This window comes from Teleopsis dalmanni, chromosome 1, assembly GCF_002237135.1.
Source record: "Teleopsis dalmanni isolate 2A chromosome 1, ASM223713v2, whole genome shotgun sequence".
Classification (NCBI taxonomy): Eukaryota; Metazoa; Arthropoda; class Insecta; order Diptera; family Diopsidae; genus Teleopsis; species Teleopsis dalmanni.
Window position 1 is genome coordinate 72,993,392 of NC_051846.1, and position 22,032 is coordinate 73,015,423.

General features: G+C 26.3%; 1 protein-coding gene across 2 annotated transcripts in view; it reads left to right on the forward strand.

The window, feature by feature from the left end:
• Positions 1 to 21,337, forward strand: part of LOC119668588 (dual specificity protein phosphatase Mpk3) — a 59,613-nt gene extending 38,276 nt beyond the window's left edge. Inside the window, exons 2-5 of one of the 2 annotated variants that reach the window (XM_038078147.1) lie at positions 18,410 to 18,533; positions 18,594 to 18,777; positions 18,843 to 18,978; positions 20,596 to 21,337. In XM_038078147.1, the coding sequence (XP_037934075.1) occupies positions 18,410 to 18,533; positions 18,594 to 18,777; positions 18,843 to 18,978; positions 20,596 to 21,059 (908 nt within the window). In that variant the 3' untranslated portion in view covers positions 21,060 to 21,337. The remainder of the gene's footprint in view (positions 1 to 18,409; positions 18,534 to 18,593; positions 18,778 to 18,842; positions 18,979 to 20,595) is intronic. The other variant, XM_038078149.1, reaches the window with a different exon arrangement.
• The last annotated feature ends 695 nt before the right edge of the window (positions 21,338 to 22,032 follow it).

A 22,032-nucleotide genomic window follows, 5' to 3' on the forward strand; every position in this document is an offset into this window, starting at 1 on the left:
GAAAAGTTTTGACTTTACTAGGTATTGAGAGTACAATACATATCAAGAAAACCAATTCGATTTTCAAAAACATTAGTCAGATTAAAATTCGAACCCAGTTGTGAATACCATTATTTTGTTAACATTTTAGTAAGAGAAAGGTATCGGAAGCCGTATTTCTTTATGCTTTATAAAAAGCATATTTGGTCAATATGTTTATATATTGGACTGTTCTATTCTCTCGAAAACTAACTTGCGCATTATTAATGTAAGACCATTAACCATTTAACGGTTAACGGTTAAAAAAGTCAAAACGACTCGAAACAAAAGTTTAATAGAGTACTGAATTTATCAGTCATAAAAGGAGGCCAAGGTTCACACTGGACTGTATTGTCATATAAGAAAAAGAAGAAACTATGGCTTAGAATTTGTTAATCACAGTAAGAGAAAATAGGTTTCTCATATTCCGCGGCAATCACAGAGTAATGTATGTATACAGGTACTTCGATGACACTCGCAAGTAAACCAACGACTGAGTGCATCTGTATTATTGAATAACGCTAAATATACTTGGAATCTAATTTTGCCAGATTTGGAAAATTATATAAGCCTTATAACGGTATGAAAGTTCAGAAAATTAATAGTAGGTTTAGCACTGCAGTTTGTTTGTCATTTGCAAAACCGATTATAGTATAATTTATTAATTATAATTCCATATCTAAACCCTTTCTTTTAATGATATCTAAAGTTTATGTGTATGTAGATTTCTTCAATAGAGTAGATAATAATAATACAACTCTAATTCTACACATAATAAAGAAGAAATTAATTTTTTTAATAAAAACTTTTACTATTCATTTTTTTTTTCAAAATATTAACTGAAATTAGATATAATTTTGTTTCTTAGCTGTTTTCTAACATTTATCTATTAATGTTTCTAAAGTAATTTACGAGTATTTCAAGGCAATCATTTAAAAACTCCTTTTAGCTATTATATAAAAAACTGAACCTCTCTACCATAATAAACTATCTAAATAACTTTTTATCAATGAAATTATCAAGAAATTATATACGAAAAATTATTTTATCAAGAAAAGTATCTATTATCCTTAATTTTTCATAAATATTTATTTTAATCAAAAATAAAATTATTTAATATAAATTTTCCATAAGTGTGAATAAAAAAAAAATTGATAATCGCCAACACAAACTTTAGAATTAAAAAATATAAAATAAAATTAAGCAAAAAAAAAAATTGAAAGTTGCAGAAATGTAAAACTCCTACGGCCAGATTTGTAGCACACATTTTTAGGCATTTACATTCACAGTCCAACGCTTTAGACACCGACAACTGTAACCGATGTTACCAAAAATAACTGCTTTTTATGGAGTCTTGTTTTTACATTCCTACCTTGGCAAAAATTTTCAACGAACGCCTACGAAAAAATTTATATCAAGTATTTTAACGTAGCGATAAAAAAAAATTTATTCAAAAAAATATTTTCTCATAATATACAGGGTACATTAGGTAGCTATAACATGTAACATGAATTGTATCAAACAGTTTGGAAGAGTATCGTATTTTGATAGGTTATGTATTTTATCTGATATGAATATAGTGAATATACTTCCAATTTATATGCTAATATAATATTTATTATTATATGGTATGTGTCTATAATTTGTATATTGTTATTTTTATTTTAAGTTTTATATATCATACTTTGTATTTTTTTTTATCCTAAACTAAACATGTGTAACTGTTGTTGTTTGATGGATTTATAGAACCGATATCACTAAAAGTTTTACATACTCCTATAAACTGAGCTCACTTGTTTTCAATAATATTCCATATCTTTTAGTTTGTATTCATGTTTCTTTTATAAATACTCTGATACTTTGATATCTTAATTTTCGGATGACTTAGTGGATAAAGTACTATAATTTCTATTCTGATTGTTGTCCGGATACGTTGAAATCTTGATATTCGGATACTGCTAGTTTGAAAATATGCTATAATTTCTACACTGATTGTATGACTTTTCGGGGTGGTATAATTTATGGAACTTCTAATTTGTCAGCGTTCCTTTTTTATAACTTTTTATTAGAAAAATTATTTTATTATTTATTTTATTTATACTTATTTGTTTAATAAGGAACTTAACCAAAACCAAAGAAATTATTTAAATTATATTGCTTAACTTAGTTAAAATATACACAGTTCTAAATAATGGAACCGTTTCTCAATGTTAATGGATTCTAAATTACTCGTTCTGAGAGTTAGGTATTCAATCAAATCTTAATTATGTCTTTTCATGTTTATATTTAATTTAGTTGATGCACTTTAAGTTATAAGTAAATTGTATTAACATTTTTATGACTGTATTATATTTGCATAATTTTGTGATAAAAATGGGATATATAAGAAAATATATATATAAAATATATTCCTAAGATAAAGAAACCCATAATTATTATATAACCTATTCTCATAAAATAAATAAATTCATGCAAATACAAATAAAAGTCCAATATGCAGTTAGCTTTGAAATGCAAATCACTTTCCACGTACTGGTTGAAATGCACATCTAAAGTGTATAGTAGTTAGATATGTAGATAGATACCTCCAAACAAGCAATGAAAAAAAGTTGAGCAAATTTATGCGCTTACTTTGAGGAATTTTTACAGGAAATTACTAAACTCGTAAACAAACCAACCACGCTTGTTGAATAACCGATAAAGCTCACTTCAATTTATGAATGAAAATGGGGTCTTTCTCTTTGCACTTCAGGTTACGTTACGTCCGTTCCGCAGCGGATTTTCCTACTAACTAAACCAAGGCGCTAGTGAAATATATAAGTTATTTCATTCATAGTCACCAGTAATTGTTTGGTAATTGACTTGTAGGTAATGCGATTGCATGCAAGTAAATTGGTTTTTTGTCTGTCGTGCTTTTGGTTTTTTTTATTTAATATAACGAATTTATTAATTTTTTTTCTTGACTTCTACGCCATTTTCTTAGTTACTTATATAATTTGTTATTTGTTATACTTCGTTACTCAACTTAATTGAGAAAGTTTAAAGTCAAGAATCAGAAGCATAAAAAATTAATGCAATCAACATTCATTATAATAAAATATTCATTCATAATTTCCATATAATTTTTATAATAAATTTTTTCTCATTGCAATTTATAATATATTATAAAAAAAATAAAGTGCTTATATGATTATATATACTCATTATTTTCTCATATTAGAAATTACATTGTTTAAAATTTAAAATAAAACAATTTTAAAATTAAAAAAAAAATTATTTAAAAAAAATATTGTAAATTTTTTATTATATATGCGATATAATACAACTCAGCCATTAAGTGCCGAATTCTTTGCATAAATTATTTATAAAATTTCTTAAATAAGAAATGCTAAAAAGGTAATGGCTTTCAGTTTTGAAGTATCGCAGGAGCGCGGCGTGAATTAACGTTTTCTACTCATCTGCTAACTTTAAATATTTTATCAGCACACTTTGACACTTTACTCTACACATAATACATTGCCTTGCGAAAATGTCAATTCCTTAGCCATCAATCAAAATGTTAAAATATTTTTTTCCGTTCCTTCTGCCCGCAGAAAACCAAATTACTTATGCAGTTATATAAGGCAGCAAAGCAACCTTAACTACCTAACTCAGATACATTTATTTTCAGTAAGTTTTAATTTGTCATAATGAGAATTTATTATATTTTCCTATAGCAACTATAACAGAACAAATCCCTGGAGATGCTTTCGGTCGATACACATGTACATTTTTATTCGTGCAGTTCTACTTTAGTTGGCAATTTCACTTGGTAATAACCTTTAAGGAAAATTAATAGTTGCGAAAACAAACAAATGCCTGACTTCGTTTACCCAATGAAATGATGAAATGTGGCAACCGAGCAAATTAAGTTAATTAAAGCTTTAATAATAAAAAAAATAATAATTTCATTATAATATATATTACTATTATTTATTTAAATATAAATATACACTATATATATTTACATACATATTAAAATGGAAATAAATGTAGAAATGTAGAAAGTATTCGATATATATAATATAAAAGTGGGTTGTTAGATAAGTCAGTAGAACAAGAAATGAAATACTATGTTAAAATAGTTTTTAAATTATTATTAACGTTTTTATTTTCATAGATCTATTTTAATAACATTACAGCTATTTAATTCGATCAGTTGGTTGAAAAAGAGACTATATGGATGGATGAGTCCAACTAGTCCCTTCAACTAGTGTTTTCGTGTTTATAACTGGTTAAATAGTTCTTTTGATAGAAAACTAAATTAAACCCAGTTAAAACAGTTGAAGTAGTGAGTAGATAGTTGTTTGTTTAGGAAACTCGATTAAGCTTAGTGGAAATAGTTGAAATAGTAACTAATTAGATAGGTTCGATTAGTGCTTTCATCATATCCTTGTTTCTAGCTAGTTATATGGTTGTTTAGTGTAGGTGACACAATTAAGCACTATTCGTAAACTCTGCAGTTCGTTAATGTTTATTTCTGTCAGCTTATAGAGCAGCTGGCAGAAATAGAATTCTCTGCTTTGAAAGACTAGTGCATTCGAAATAAGACATGAAGAATAGTATTTTCTTTTTTCTATAGGTTTCTTGTAGTAATACCAGTAATACTCCAAAAGTCAGTGATGATTGCCATTAATCTAAGGATATCTATTTCTATGTCTAACCGGCAGTGTTTGTATGAGATTTGTGTTCAGGTCATAGTTTTCAATCTATGTACAGTTGTTTGAAGATATTTTTTGTTGTAGGTTTTTAAGTTAAATTAGTGCTGTAAGCGCCGGTTTCACAATAGCTCTTCTATTGTGAAGATACTAGATATTTTAGCCAACTCATCAACTTTTATTTTTTCTCCTATATTCTGTTCACCCAAGATCCAAATTAAAGAAGAATTTTGCAATGCGCTCAAGGTGCTTACTTCTATTCTATATTCTACCATTAGGTTAAAGACTATGAAAACTGAATTCATGTTCTGAATACTAGCTTGACTACAGTTATTTATAAAATTTTTAAATTAATTAAAAATATACTTTGAATGCTTCACTTAATTAAATTAAATAATATTTTCTTATACCTTTATTTTATTTAAAACATTAATTAACATAAATAAAACAACATGATTTAATGATTTCCATTAAAAAAAAATATTTATCCCATCAAATAGAAAATTTATAAAGCTTCATTTTGTTGAACAGAAAATCAATTATTATTTTACAAAGTATAGAAATGTCTAGTTGCCTGGATGACTTACATCTCCATTGTCATTTCAATGAAATGTAATCCTAGTTGCTATTCATACAAACTTAAAACTCAATATGATTAAATAAATCTGTAGAATTTTACACAGAAAACATTTGTCAATATCATATTATTATTTATTTCAATTAAAATTTGAATTGAAAATAATATGTATACATATTCAAATTGAATTGGTAATATATATCTTTTGTTTATTTTTTCTAATCAAAAAAGCTTATTTAAATAAAATTCAGTAGAATGAAATTAAACTTTTATTTTTTGTTATATTGATTTTTTAATTTTTAAAATAAAACTTTAAAATATTGAAAATAAATAATCTCGTCAAAAAATTATTCCATCACTTAAGTATAGCGAAAGTATTTATTAATTGTGGAAATTAATATAAATATATATCTACAAATGATATATATCTATCCAAGCATTTACGAAGTATAGATAGTTTATTTATAGATAGTTTTTGATAGTTTATCAGACTATTCATCGGTAAAGACGAAAGACCTATTAGGCGGGATGGATTCAGTCTCTTCTCTTCTATACTAGGGTTCTTGCATGGAATGTGGTCGCAAATCGCTATTTGAGGTACATGAAAGTTATCTAATGGCCTGCAACTGCAACCAACCAACCATAGAAATGTCTAGTTGTCAGGGTGACTAACCTTTATGTAGTTATTTCAATGAAATGTACTCCTAGTAATTCTTCATTCCAAGTTAACCTTCGAAAACCTATGGAAGCACACTTATTACACATATGTAAGATATGTAATAGCGTCATCTTGTGGTAGTTCCTGAAAGCGCTGACCTGTTTGTAATTCCTGAAACTGTTTGATTAAAATAGTCTAAAAAAAATTTATTATTAATGAATTAAATTTATTTTACATATTCTTAAAAAAAATTTTTCTTTGAATACCGGTAATAATAAATTTAAAAAATTTTTAAATAAATATAATATTGCACATATATTTTTGAAAAAAATAAAAATACATACATATATATATATATATATATTTTTAATATCATAACGAGTTTAGGTGTTGGTGTTATTTACTTTATGACTCCATAAATGAAAACCACATAAACAAGAATGTGGTAAACTCAAATAAATCATCTTCGTGAAGTATTTCACAATTGTTGCTAAGACCAGACCACATACTACCCGTATGCATACCAAGATATAATTTATATGTTAATACCTTTTAAATACTCACACATAAAGTCGCACACTTGTGTCTACAATCGATGTCAACAAAAGGTTCACTGAATTGTCAATGACTCACAATTATAAATTGTTACTCAATTAAAATTTCATTCAGAAAAATACAAAAAAATACAAAAAAATTAAAAAAAAACAACAAATGAAATGTGAAATTAAAAATAAAAATAAAATTAAAGGCGCGTAAATTTTTATACGAAACGTATGCCAAACATGAGACGACTAACTTACGAACCAACCGTTCACGCGATCGTCCAACAATCTTACACCAAAAAGATACTTTGAACGATAAACTTTGTAGTCATTTATTGTTGTAGCACAATAACAACAACTAAATTAAAAAAAAAATAAAAATAAAAATAGAACTCAATATAACAAAAATTATTTATTTACACATATATAAATATATATATAATATTAATTAAAACCAAACAAAACTGCGGAAAACGATTGCAACAAAAGTGAATCATTTCATTATAGATACATATGTATGTATATACAATACATGTCTAGATATATTGTTCAATATACAAATGGCACAGGATTTGTGTGTAAAAATTTGAATAAATTATTTTAAGCAAAACGTTTTACTAATAATATTTAAATTAATTTTAACACATGAAAACATTTTTAATGAATCTCGTATTTTGTTTATTTTTGTATGAACATTTTTAAATATGTTCCACGACGCTGGAGGAAAATTATGGTTTTGTTGTTTGGTTGGTTTCGTTTTTTTTTTGTTTTTTTTTTTGTTTTAGAAAAAAATGAAGAAATTCTTAAAAACAGTTTGTTTACATTTCATAATTTAAACAAATCAAAATGTTAAATTTTATTTTTCTTTTTTTTTTCTTTCGTATATTAGAAGCTGCCATATGTTGTATGTGAAATGGGGTATCGCGTAAAAAGTTCATCTTCTTCCTCGAATGTGTTTGCATCGAATTTTATATAAATGCTATTTTTTTCTCAAATTTACATATCCCAAAAGAATAACAAAAGTATTGAAGCTGAACAAATATTAATGGCCGACGTTTCCTTTATGGATTTTATTACATTTTTATTTATTTTACGATTTTGAAACGCGCCAAATAAGTTGAGATGCAAAAGAGCAGCTCCCAAGCAACCAAACCTGCATTCATCAAATATACAAAAAGCTAAAAAAAAAGCATAAAAAACATTACTCATACTTCCCGGCCACGTATTATAGTAGGCCACAACGCTACATATTGAAGCCTATATATACGTTTATGGCCACATACATGCGCTAACACATGTGGGGAACTGCAAAAAAACTGAACACCCACGTCTCAGGAAATAGAAATGGAAATGAAGTCGTTCATTGTAGATTTTTAGTGAAGGAAAACAATTTTTCTTATAAGAAATTGATGAAGCATTTTTAATACTCAATTGCATAAGTTTTTTAAAGTTTTTGTTACATATTTACTTATTCACATACAAATATACTATATGTATTTATATATCATTCGATCACATACACCTACAACAATGGAAAATGTTAACATGTGCCACAAAAAGATGAAGTGAAATTTTCTTTATTTGATTACAACTTACATATTTCCTCATATCATTGAAATATTTTTTTTTTAATTAACTTTTAACATAATAAATTTTATAAATAAATTTGTGTTATTAATATTTTATATATAATAACACAAAATATATATACAATATAAAAGAAAGTAATCATAAGGAAATTTTTAAAATCAAAAATTAAAAATTAATCGTGCGTTTTTCGGTTTTATAGTTGTTTCGGATATCCCCCATATCCATTGTCAATTGTTATTAGAAGTGTGTTTGTTCCAATAATACTAGGTTATTTTTGGTTAAGGTGGCAGCTTTATGCAATAAAACTCATTCAACCACAAATAATGCTTAGCGTATCATCCGTAATACTATATCACAGAAATATTACGGAACATACGCTGACCGTACGACAGACCCCTGAAATCAATACGACTAAAACACAGGACAGGTTCAAAATTCAAAAAAATTAAATATACAACGCATTATTTAGCTATATGGGGTCTATTGTACCCCATATATGCTACTTACATATATTCAAATTGAGTTTATAAAACTCGGTGCCAATAAAAAGAGCTTCAATATTATGATAAAATCAAAAATTTATAGTTCGTTGTAATAATATGTTGTTGTTGTGGTTACTTGGTTGTCTTTATAGATGAATAGCTACAGGGCGTACACCTGACTTGTAATCAAAAGTTGGGTTAAGTTAAAGTGGTTGTAAGCTACATTTAAATCTATTAGTCCTTATATGACTTTGTAACTATATACTAAGGATACCGAAAAATTAATATGATTGTATTATTTGAAAAGTGTTGACTGTATATTCCAAAGTATTTTTTTTTTAAATTCATACTTTCTAAAAAAATATTTACTAAAATTTTAATAGCTTAACTTGATTAAGAACCAAATTTCTCATTAATCAATTAAACATTTATTTGTTTATTGTTTTAAAATACGTTTACTATATTTGTACTGTAATTAAATTTATTAAGAAATCAACAAAAATGGATTTGTAAGTTAAATAAACAAGCTTAAAGTCAATTAATTAAATTTTAAATAAACAAACTCAAAAAATAATCAACTATTTAATTGCATTATTTTGTATACTTACTTAATTGATTTAATAAATAAATTTATTCTTTAAATTAAAACGCGATTTTCAATTTCTTTAGATTTGTCGACGTTTCAATACCCTTCACACATACATATACTTATATCAAATTTTATTAAATATTTTAAATGTCACAGAACTCTATTCCTGTTACATATAATAAAATAATTTTATGTAGACAAAGAATATTTCTAAACATTTGTTAGCACTATAACTAATTAAAAGGGCACTAATATGTAGTTTGTCTTTTATGAAATCAAATATTTTTATGTAGATATTTTTAAAAATATTTCTTTTAATTAATCGACGATGCGATCATATGGTTTCCTTTGATGAAGTGGATGGATTATAGTCTAGAATATAAGGAGTCTAGTATAGAAGAGTCAAGCCCAAATCCATCCCACCGAATTCAGATAATTTAATTGGTTTTTTGTCTTCACCGATGAACAGTCTGATAAACTATCAAAGAAGTATCTTCCTAAGAATATACATCTACTGGACGCCAAAACCGGGCATTCACAGAGATAATGTATTATATTTTCTTTTTTCCTGCGGGTTTCCACAACTTTTGCAGTGTGGATTATGGGGAATGGGCAGTTCTCTGCGTGGGTTCCTATACACCAATGACCAGAAAGAACTGCAGTTAGCCTTGCAGTGTTTACGCGGTTTCTTTTAATGAGTTCTGAGTTCTGTATTTTTATTTATATATTTTATATAAATGAATTTCTTAAAAGCTTTGAACTAACCAAATGCAAAATTTATTTATGACGAAGACTTTATCATCTGCTCCGAAACACTAATAAATAAATTAAGGGGCTTAAGTGCCCACATATGTTGTTTAATGCTAATGAAAATAATCAAGTCAACAGTGATGGATCACCTTAGCCATAATGGAACCAAATTTCACTAAAAGACCAACTCATTAATATTGTAAATTAATTTTCGGGTTAAACATATTATTAAACTGCGATTAAGTTTAGAAATTTTATAGCTTTAATTTGTATTTTAAACAACATAAGTTCCGTCAAAACTTTCCCATATAAATTTCTTTTCACTAATTTAGTTAAATCAGCAAAATGTTTTAAATTTTTATTTTTTTGTTGGTAAAAAATATATTTAAAAAAAAATTTTTTTTTCTATTCGAACAATTTATATATCGTAGAACAGTTAAACCATATTTTCAATTAAAAAATATTAAAGTGTAAAAAAAATTTATTATTTAAAATTTTTTTTTATAAATTTCAAATCATGCTTTTGTTTGCAATGTTAAACAGAAATATTTTCCTTCAAACAGTTTATTATTAATTTTTTAATTTTTGTTTTATTTATTTTTTATTTTTATTTACAGTATAGTATGTTTCTACATACTTTGTCCATTTCAATAAACAAAGCTGTCTTCCGCCATGTAAAATCACAAAAGAGGTTACGCCAAAAATGAATTCAAAAAACAAAAACAAAAAAGAGACAAAAAATACGTCACTTTTTTACTTCCACTTAAATTTTTTGTTTTTTCCATTGATGAGTTCACAAAACGACCTTCATATAAAATGTAAACTTGAAAAATGTTTTACTTTTTTTCTCTCTACACTTTGTCGTTTTTTATTATGTGAAATTGCTTTTTGCAAATACGCCAAACCGGATTTGAACCCCGCACTACCAACAACAACGATAATAACAACAACACATGCAATGATAGCATCAATATTAGCACACAACTGTCATTCATATTTGAATGAATTACTAAATATGAAAAATATATTTTGTTGTTGTTTTTATGTGATTTTGCATTGTTTTTTGTCTTTACTAGTAAATTTTTTTACTTTTTATGTTTGGTTTCTGTTTTTTGAATTTTTTCTTTTTTGGAGATAATGATAAAGTATTTAAAATATCATTGATGATTTTGCTCATCGTTAAAACAGATTGAGATTTTGTCATTTAGAAAGTTGAAAAATGTAGAAATCAATTAATATAAATTTTAAATATTTTTTATACATATTTATATAAATTTTATATAAATAAAAGTATGTAGTATACTTAATAATTTTTTTCTTTAAATATAAAACTTCACGACATATGACCTGTTCACACGGCACGAGTTTAACTTGATTAACTACTGATCCGAACTGAGCTGTTGCTGCCATTGTGTTTTTGTTTTCGGATGTCACATTCAGAGCTCCTTCGTTACGGTAGAAGTAATTTCTGTTCTTCTGCTTTATGATATTATATGTTTTCTTATTTAAATGCTTCAAACAACTAATTTCCTATAATAATCAGCGAAATTATCTTCTGAATGTTGATTAAATTCAGATCTTAGGATCAAGATTAATTTTTGGCACAGGTATAGCTCATGACTTACTAAAATCAAAGTCTGCATACTTTTTAATTTCATGGTATTATAAAGTCACTTAATTTTGAACCCTATTTCTGGGATCTAATACCTAAGGAACTTTTTTTTTGTAAACAGAAAAGATTTGAAGAGTGCTAAAATATTTACTTTTTTATTAGAAGACTTTGAAATTTTTAAAATTTTCAATGGATTATCTTGTAATACAGGGTTGTTTTCTCAAAATGTTTTTCACATTATTATTATCCATAATTTTTATACAGAATGTATGTGTATGTATGAAGGTATTGTATATAAGTCCATTTTTACATATCTACTTTCCAGTTTCTCGGAAAATAAATATTTGCTTCTTGAAAATTTTTTTAAGTTTTAAATTTAGGATAAATTGTACATTCAAATGTATATATTTTTTTATTGATAGTTTGATCATATCTATAAAATGATGAGTTGTGGAAGAGGTGGTTTTGTACGCTGAATATATATTTCTTTTGATTGATGATTTTATAATATTTATAAAAGGATGAGATAGGTCAATTTTATATGGTTTTCCATATTAGTTGACATATCACACATACTTTTATACTTGTATAAATATATATTATTAACCATTAATAACTATATTATGTGCTATATGTTAATTATATAAAGTAAATATAACCTTGCTTACTATTCTTAAATGTTGAAATGGAACAATACAACATTGTAATGGACCTTAATAACAGTGACAGTTGATTTCAAGAAAAGCTGTTATGCCCAAGCTCTGACAAAACACGAAACCTTTACATAAATCGTGCCCAACAGAGTAGTTATCGATTAACATATATGTCTCTCAACTAAAATCTAGGTGAAAACAGTTACTTTCAAAACCGTTTTAATAGCAATCATATTCAAAGAGATCCAGTCACTTAACTCTTTTTCTCATGTTCAACGCGCAGATAAACTCTGTATACTGTGTAACCGGAGAGATTGCGCTGACGTAACACACATTTTGCCCATTTGCCCTATTTTGGTAGAACTAAGGAAACAGTTTCGAGCAAATGCAATTTTTTCTACAGTAGATAGAAGCGCTAAAAGATAAAAACAAAATTATAGTTGAATCATTTTAAAATTTATAATCAATTCGATTCAAAAGACTAACGCTATGTCTTTAAATATATACAATATAATACACCATCATATATTGCATTAGTGGCATATATAAACTATAAGTATTATTTTTTTAATTATTATTATATAATAAATTATAATACTTAATGTTATATGAATTTATATTAATATTATATATTATTAGAATGTATAAAATAAATAATATAAAATAACAGCGCTGACCAACACAAGAACATTATAGATTCGAACGAGTCTTTCTTGAAGAAGGATTTGAATTGCAAAGTAAAGAAAAGAACAAATATTCAGTTAATTTATTGAAATTTTTGTTCTTGTCTTTCCTTTGCTATTCGAATTTTTCTGACTTCTAAAAATGTAGCTTATTTTCGTCATAAGAAGCGTTGTTTCGGTAAAAATAATTAACTTTAAAAAATTAATGGAAAATATTTCAAGTACATATTTGTATAAAACCATGCCTACTATGAACTCATTTACATATATGTAGTATAATTATCTATATCATTATTACTACAAACCCAAAAGTGAATATTTTTATCAGCAAATTCGTAAATTCTTTAAATATTTTTGCGTATACTTAGTGACGGTGTATGGATTGTATGAGCTCAACCAAAATTATACAAGTATTACCTCAAAACTATGAGTCACGCGCATAAGTAGGGCACTGATAATGTGTCACAGACCTACTGAGACACATTAAAGATCATAAAAATTTTACTAGTATCAAAAAAAAATACTAGTTTCTAGTAAATTAAAAACTAGTTTGATTCATTCATAGAAAACTAAAATGAAACTATATCAACTTCATTACTTTGAACTTATATATAAACAAACATTTTTTTATTATTTACATATTTTGCAACAATAAAATCTGGCAGACACAAAGTCACAAAAATACGTTAAAATATAGTTATCACATAAAGCAAACAATACTTGTATATAAAAAATTTGTCTTTTGCAGTTTTTTTTTAAAATAAATTTTGTTTATACTAATTTTTTGTTATCAGCATTATTTTAAATAAATAATAGCAATACAAACAAAATAAAAAACTGTACAAAGATATCAGTAGCTTCACTTACACATTCAGTTCTGAAAGATACACTGTCAAAAGACTAAAATGAAAGATACAAAAGCATGCGTTTATTGAAAGTATCTATAAAATATGTATTTACTTCTTTCGTTCTGCTTAGTTTAAAATTATTATTTTTACATATAATAAAATATTTTTAAATTTTTTGTATACGTTCACATAGTATGTATAAACATATATTTAAATAAATATATTAAACTTTAAATGATATCAGATGTACGCTCTGTCTTGCATGAATCGAAAATATAAACAAACAAACATATATACACGTACATACACAACATACTCTCGTGCGAGTATTGAGCAAGAAAATAAAAATAAAATTCATTCACAAATAAATCGGCCGGAAGTGACATATATCTCAAGTGGTTACGACATGCATATAATGTAAACGTACTTGAAGATACTTAAAAGCAACAGATACATGTACAAATGTAAGATATAAATTTATACGTACATGTTTGCCTATAAATATATGTGTTGATAAAAGCGAACTTGTGAGTTTTATCTATTGAAGGGCTTGTCTAAGCTTAGAAAATTATTTCAAATGTAATACGAAATTGAAATGTAATTAAATACAAGATAATAAATTTATTATATACATTAGAAAATAATATTTATTAATACATATATAGAATGACGTTTAAAATTTGATGTCGTAAAATAATTTTATTGTTATAATAAAATTAAAAAAAGTAAACATTTTATGAGTAATCTTTGTCTTTTAAGTATTTCTCTAAAAGAGTTTCACATTTTAAAGCGCTTTAGTTGGTTTTTACTAACTATCGGTTTGAGTCTGGAGTGATAAATACATGTATCATTGATTATCACATATAATATCGCATAAAAACATATTTTTTATATTGCTTTAATTTTAAAATAGCTTCAAACAGCTCTGATTCATCAACGCATTCTTGCTTAAGATCGACTATAAGCCACGTTATCCACATATATAAGAAATCATATACTGCCATCCGAAGCTTAGAATTTTTTTTTTGTTATTATGATTAAATGGACTTTTTTAAAGTTTTTAAAATAACCACCGAATGCTGGTATTACGGTATCATCCATATACCACCGATGAAAAGTTGATTTTTATAGAGTAGAGCTCATAACACTTCTCTTAAACCATCGCTGGATTTACGCAGCATTTTTTCATATTAAAAAAAAGTTTATATATTTTCATTGTTTTAAAAAAACAATAGTAGCGACATAAAGATCACTATAACGTATTTAATTGGAGGACAATATGTCAAAAAATATTGGCATGCCTCGTTTCAAGGTTGCTATTTTCTAAAATACATACGATCTTGTTAATTGAGACTCTTACTATGTGTTATCCTATGTCTTATGTATATTTTCCTAACTTTTACAATAATTCAAACTATAAATATTATTAACGAAATAGATTCAATAGTTCAATAAGTTAATTAAAGTTAGTTAAGTTAATTAAAGTAATTTTTATAAATTCTCAACTATCACTTTTGAAATACATTTTCTAATAAAACAGTTTAGGGTTTTTATTTTTTGAGGATCTTGGCGAACTGCAAGACCTTCCCTTCAATAGCATTATACGCTTTGTGAAAGATTCGAAGTGGTTTTAACTCCTGAGTTTTTTATTATAAGGTAACACAATGGGCCTGTAGTCCTAAGTGGATTCCTTGGGATCAACGGTATAACCTAACCTAACAACACAACTTTCGAAAGACTATTAAAATTATCATTAAATATTTCAAACTATCGCAAATACAATCGTTGAAATTTCAAGTATGCGATAGTTTTTATAATAAAAAAAAATGGAATAGGATTTAGAAGGAAAGTATCACTATTTTGATAGAAATTGAAAAGTAACCCTTTTTCTACATTTTGTTTGTCTAACAAAAATGTTACACCTTTATTAGAAAAACAATCGCAAAAACAATCTATCAGGGTTCCTGCGATTGGTTTTATATTTTTAATAGATGTATACAATCTACAAATTTATAGAATCAGGGTTTATGTGATGGATTTTATACTTTTAAGGGATGTATACAATCTATAACTTTATAGAATATTCTGTCTATTTATATTTATATTGGATTTAAACAAATCATAGTGAAAGTTTTCTCAAGCGAGACCAGTTGGACCCGCTATTCTAGTTGAGAATTGTCAAACGTATTTTGTGTGACAACATGGAACTAAAAACACTACCCAGTTAGAGGGGAGGTCTATTTAGAAAAGCATTTTGGAGAGCATTCACTGTACATATGTCAATGAAATCTCCGCTTTAATATTAATCTGAATAACTTACCAATCTGTTCTAGTTTTGCTATGTTGTGGCATAGTTTATGCTTTTGTTAATATTCACTCTCCTTAAAATGCGTACATTAACGTGCTTTCGTACATAAATACGGGTACTTCTATATATAGAACATATTAACTGATACCGTACGAGTACAGAATGTGACTATCTGTATCTGTATCTGTATCTGTATCTGTATCTGTATCTATTATGTTATGAAGAATAACATTTTTGTATTATTGCAATAAACGGAAGTTCCCATGCGCAGCAACAAATTTAAATTTTCTAAAACGAAAATGCGAATACAATGAAAATTGTGTAGTTTTATGAAAATTAAAAACAAACAAAGGAATAAAATTTATATACATATATATAGTTATATATATAGTTATATTCATATAATAAGTGTATGGTAAATTGTCATTATGAAAATCTCGTTCGTCAGCTAATGCAGCTTAGCAAAAAATAAGAATCCAAATCAAAAAAAAAAAATGAGTTCTTCCACGAATCTTATTTCTAACGCGTATTGCGGTTTGAAGCCGCCACTAAGCAGCGCTCTAATTCAAGTCAAACGTAGTGAATAAAGACAACATAAGTTCAAAGGAAGTTTGCTATTTACATATATAATGCAAATTGTAGATACTCATTCATTCGTGTATCTTGTGAAAGCATTTATTCCGATTTCAATTACTTGCATTCGCCACTTGAAACTTATTTAATTGTGTGCTTATGCGGTCTGCTCGCACAATAAAATAAACAAAATATAAATTCTTTTGAGTTGGTTAATTATATTTTTCTATATACATTTATATATTTTTTTTCAAATAAGTTTGCAAACGCGGGAAATTGTAAACTTCCGCTTTTTGCATGTCATGTAATATTCATTTCCGTTTTATTATTATTTGTCTTTTGTCTAAAATCTTATTCATAGTTAACCAAACATGGTTAACAGAACGCAATATAATTGATTAAAAAAAAATTATAGTTAATTATTTGTTAAATAAATTTCATTATAATTTGATGAGCTCAATATATTTATCAGTAACTCTAACTTACACAATCTACTATTATTAAAAAAAATGCCATTTAATTATATTGTGTCATTTTTATATTTAATTTAATTTTGCCCTTTAGCTAAATTTAAAGAAATTATATAATTTTGATACTTTAAAAATATATGTTAAATATATATTTAAGGAACATACTTAACCCTTTCGCGACTACTTCCCATATAATTTCAAAAAAATATCTTATTGTTATTGTCAACTAAAACTTTTATTTTTTGAAAACATCTAATTTGTGGTCTCAAAAATATATTTTAAACGTATGTATTTGAATATATTTAACCCATTCGTGACTACTAAGGCGATAAGTTCCATATAATTTCAAAGCAATTCAATTTTCTCATTGTTAAGAGAAAATATGAAATTTAATATTTTCAAACTATTTTTTAAATATATATATTTGAATATATTTAACCCTTTTGTCACCATTGAGGCAGGCAAAAAGTTCCACATAATATCAAAGTAATTTACTTTCCTTTTTTGTCGGGAAAATCATATTAATTAAAAATATAAAATTCAAAATTTCAAAAATATATTTTATTGCATATGGCATTTGCATATATTTAACCTTTTTGTGATTACTGAAACAATCAGTTCCATATAATTTCAAAGCAATATCATATTGTCAAAGAAAACTCTTAATGAAAATATATACCACTTAGTATTTATTTAACCTTTTCGCGGCTACTGGGAATATACGTTCCATATAATTTCAAAGCAATATTTTATTCTTACTGTCAAAGAAACATTATTTGAATTATTTTGTTTTTGTGTAATTTGAATAAAAAAAACATATCACAGTGAAAGCTCTCATAATAGACAAGAGAGCTCAAACTGCATAAAAAAACTGCATATAAAAAGTCTGACGTTGAAATTTTTAAGTTGAGAATTATGTCTGAATACCTGAAATTTGATTTGTAACAAAATCTCTTCTGACGCACAGAAATTTTTACTATTCAGGGAATGGAAACAGATGCCAACTTTATGAATGAAACTCATAGTTGACTGGTGCGACTGTTGCACGGGCTATTATTAAATACAAAAGAGGTGTTATAACTTATACAATTCCATTAACCATAAAAATAAAAATATTTATAAAATCTTAACAAAAGCATTGAATTTCCATAGTTTAAAAGCATAAAATGATGTAATTTTTAAATTTAAACTTGATATGATGTCAACAGTTACAAATGACAAAAGCCGCAGCAATTCGCTACATCTCCATATTAAATTACAATGTTATTAAATTACACAAAAATAATACATAATAATATAAAACTTTAAAACAATATGCAATTTATTTATTGTTGTATTTTTTCTTTGTTGCATTTTCAGATGGTTTCTCCAGTTTCCGCCAAGCATTTCCGGAATGGTGTGAAGATATTAGCTCACAAAATACTGAAATGGAATCTAGTCGCAGCACACAAGCTGATCAGCTCATGGGATTAAGGTATTTATCGTAAGCTCTATAAATTCTATTATATTTCATAATATTAATTCGGTTTTATTTATACTATAGATCACTGCGAATATCAACGCCACATTCCGATTCTGCCTGCAGCAGTTCTGCCGAATCATCAGATTGCGAAAGCACTACACATCATAATTTCAATGAAGCGCCCGTGGAAATTATACCCGGTCTGTTTTTGGGTAATGCATCGCACAGTAACGACTCGGGAGCTTTACAGAAATATAACATAAAGGTATTTTAAATATTTTTATAGATATATAATTTAATAAGAAATAATTAATTCAATTTATTTTACAGTATGTTTTAAATGTTACACCAGATCTTCCTAATGTCTTCGAAGAATCAGGCGGCATACAGTATTTACAAATTCCAATTACTGATCACTATTCACAAGATTTGGCCATGCATTTTCCAACAGCTATTAAGTTTATCGGTAAGTCACGTTATTTTAATATTATGATAATTTAAAGAATATTAAAAAAATATTCTAATATAATAAAATACAATGGTAACACTCTTGAGCTCAGACTCATTGCCACACAACTTTTCGATTTCAAATAATATACATGTTTTGAAAAATAGTGAACTATAACAAAAAATATTTTTTATATTATATATCCAAATAATGATAAAATCTAAGGAAGGTTTTAGAAGAATCATCCAAGAGAGATGTCTGTTGAAAAAGTTAACACTGCATTATCGTTTACATAGTCAATGAATTGTAAAATGGTCTGGAAAGTTTTTTTGGTTAATTATTCGGCCTATAAATAGTTACTAAAGCAACTTAAATATATACTTCTAAACGTCTAGGACCACATTTAATAATCCTCGAAATGCTATCAGTATCTTACTTAAAAAAATTACTCAGTTTTCTTATTAAACCAAAGTGTTTACAAATATCTAACATTAACAAAGTAATTATAACAAATAATTCGTTCCTCAACAAATACTGTATTGAAAATAATGTAATGTGATGTAAATATCTCTACCTAAACTTTTATATATATTTAACTTTTTTATATATTTATATTTAAATAACAACTGGATTTCTTTTGAGCAATTTTTTTTTGTTTTAAACCATAGATTTAATCCTTTTTAACCCACAAAAAAGTGTAGACTATAGTATATATAAAGTTCAAGCATCTAGGTATACAATTTGATTTATGCTTAGACTGATATCCTTGTATTTCAAATTTTAAACATCTCTATGAAATTTCTAATAATGCTATGGGTTAATATTATGTATATTATCATTCTTTTAACTAATATTTATCGATGTACGTTTAATATATTAATTGCCGTAATAATTTCTTGATAAATTATTACAGATTGTTATCAGAACCAGTTAAAATCCTAATAACTTTCATTTAATTTCCTAGTCAAAATTATAAGATATTTTGTATTATAGTTTACACAATATCTTTATAAGTAAAATGATAAAATTATCATTATTATCAAAATTATAATAGTCACACCATAAACCCAATACCAGTACTTATTCATCTACATTTATTCAACGCTCTCTAGCTTAACTTTAATAGCAACCTTACAATATTTGTTGAGTTAGCCCAAATATGTTAAATCCTCAAAATAGGAAACTATCAAGCAGTTAAACCTTTGACTGAAGCAAACCGGGCAAAGACATAAAAAGTGTTTGGCTTAAAATTATTTATAGGAATTTTAAGGACTAAATAATATAGTATAATATAATTATAATACAATATAATTATAATGTAACAATAATATAATTATAATATAATAACAATTTAATAAGATTATAATTATAATATAATAATAATATAAGATTATAATTATAGTATAATAATAATATAATTATAATATAATAATAATATAATTATAATATAATAATAATATAATTTAATATAATAATAATATAATAATAATAATATTATTATTATAATATAATTATTTTTTATTTTGCTTTTATATATTTTATATTAATAAGAATGAACTGTATATTAATTAATTTTAATTTAATATTATTTTTACGTTTTTTTTAACTCCCTCTTCTATTTTTTTTTTATTTTAGAGGAAGCTCGTTCCAAAAATTCGGCCGTGCTGGTTCACTGCCTTGCCGGCGTCTCCCGCTCTGTCACAGTAACATTGGCATACCTAATGCATACACGTTCATTAAATCTAAATGATGCTTTTACACTTGTACGTGATCGCAAACCGGACGTATCACCGAATTTCCATTTCATGCAACAATTGCATTCATTCGAACAGCAACTACATCTTACATCGAACGAATGCACCGCAATGGATGAAAGTGTCACCAGCAATACGCTTTCTGCTACAGTCTCAGCAGCAATGGTACAGAGCAATCGTTGCGGACGTGGTTCAAAATTTACATGCACCTGCATCGCAACTGATTGCAAATGCATGCAAACCGGCGGTTATATGGCGCAACTTGCCAAAGCAACTGGTGTCTCACCCGATTCCGGTATTGAATTTGATCGGTGGACGCCATCTTCCGATACAGGTCTTAAATGAGATCAACTTGTGGGAAAAAGTTTTGTGCTGCCGCCCAGTGTCGGAGAACCGCCTACAGCGCATAATGCCGACAATATGTCGCCTGCATCGACAACCTCTTCGTCCACTTCGACAACAACCACTGCTGAGGCGGTCTCAGTGGTTGAAGTTATGCCAACGCATACAAATGAGGGACGCACATTGGTCAGTGTTGACACAACACTTGCCGAAGAGGACGAAACGGAGCAAAATGCCGATGAAATTGAACAATAAATTTGCACAATGAAAAATGAAAAATTGAAAATTAAGAAAAACTATACGAAAACCAAGAAAAGCGTACACACAAAACTTTTTTCCTACTTGTATGGTTAGCACAAAAGAGCAACTCTAAAATATTTATACATTATACAATATATTTTTTAATAATTTAGTTTTTAAATATTGTTTTCACTGTAATACAAAACAAAAATAATTAATTAATACGAATATACAGAAATACAAAATACAACAACAAATGATTAAGCTAAGATTTGTTTGAATGTAACGTTATTATTGTTAAAATTAAATTATATTAAATTAAATTAAATTAACTAATATTAATTGTTGTTGTTTTACTACTAAATTTTTATTAGATTATTAGCAATTAAATTGATTAATAGAAAAAGCATAAAGCAGAGATTTGTACTTTGTGAACTGTTTAACATATTTACAAATGTGTATGATATGCATATATTTAAAATATATGCAGTCGCAGATACATACTTACAAAACCATTTGCATATAATAAATATACATAAAAATAAAACCATATAGTTTTAAGAAGCAAAACTAATATAAAATGTAACAAGTAAAATGTAAAAGAATTATTTATATACGATACGCAAATATAATGTATATAAAATCCAAATTTTATTCATATTATAATTATTATATTTGAAAAACTATATTAAACAAGAACATATTAATAAATTTATAAATTTATATGAAAATTATA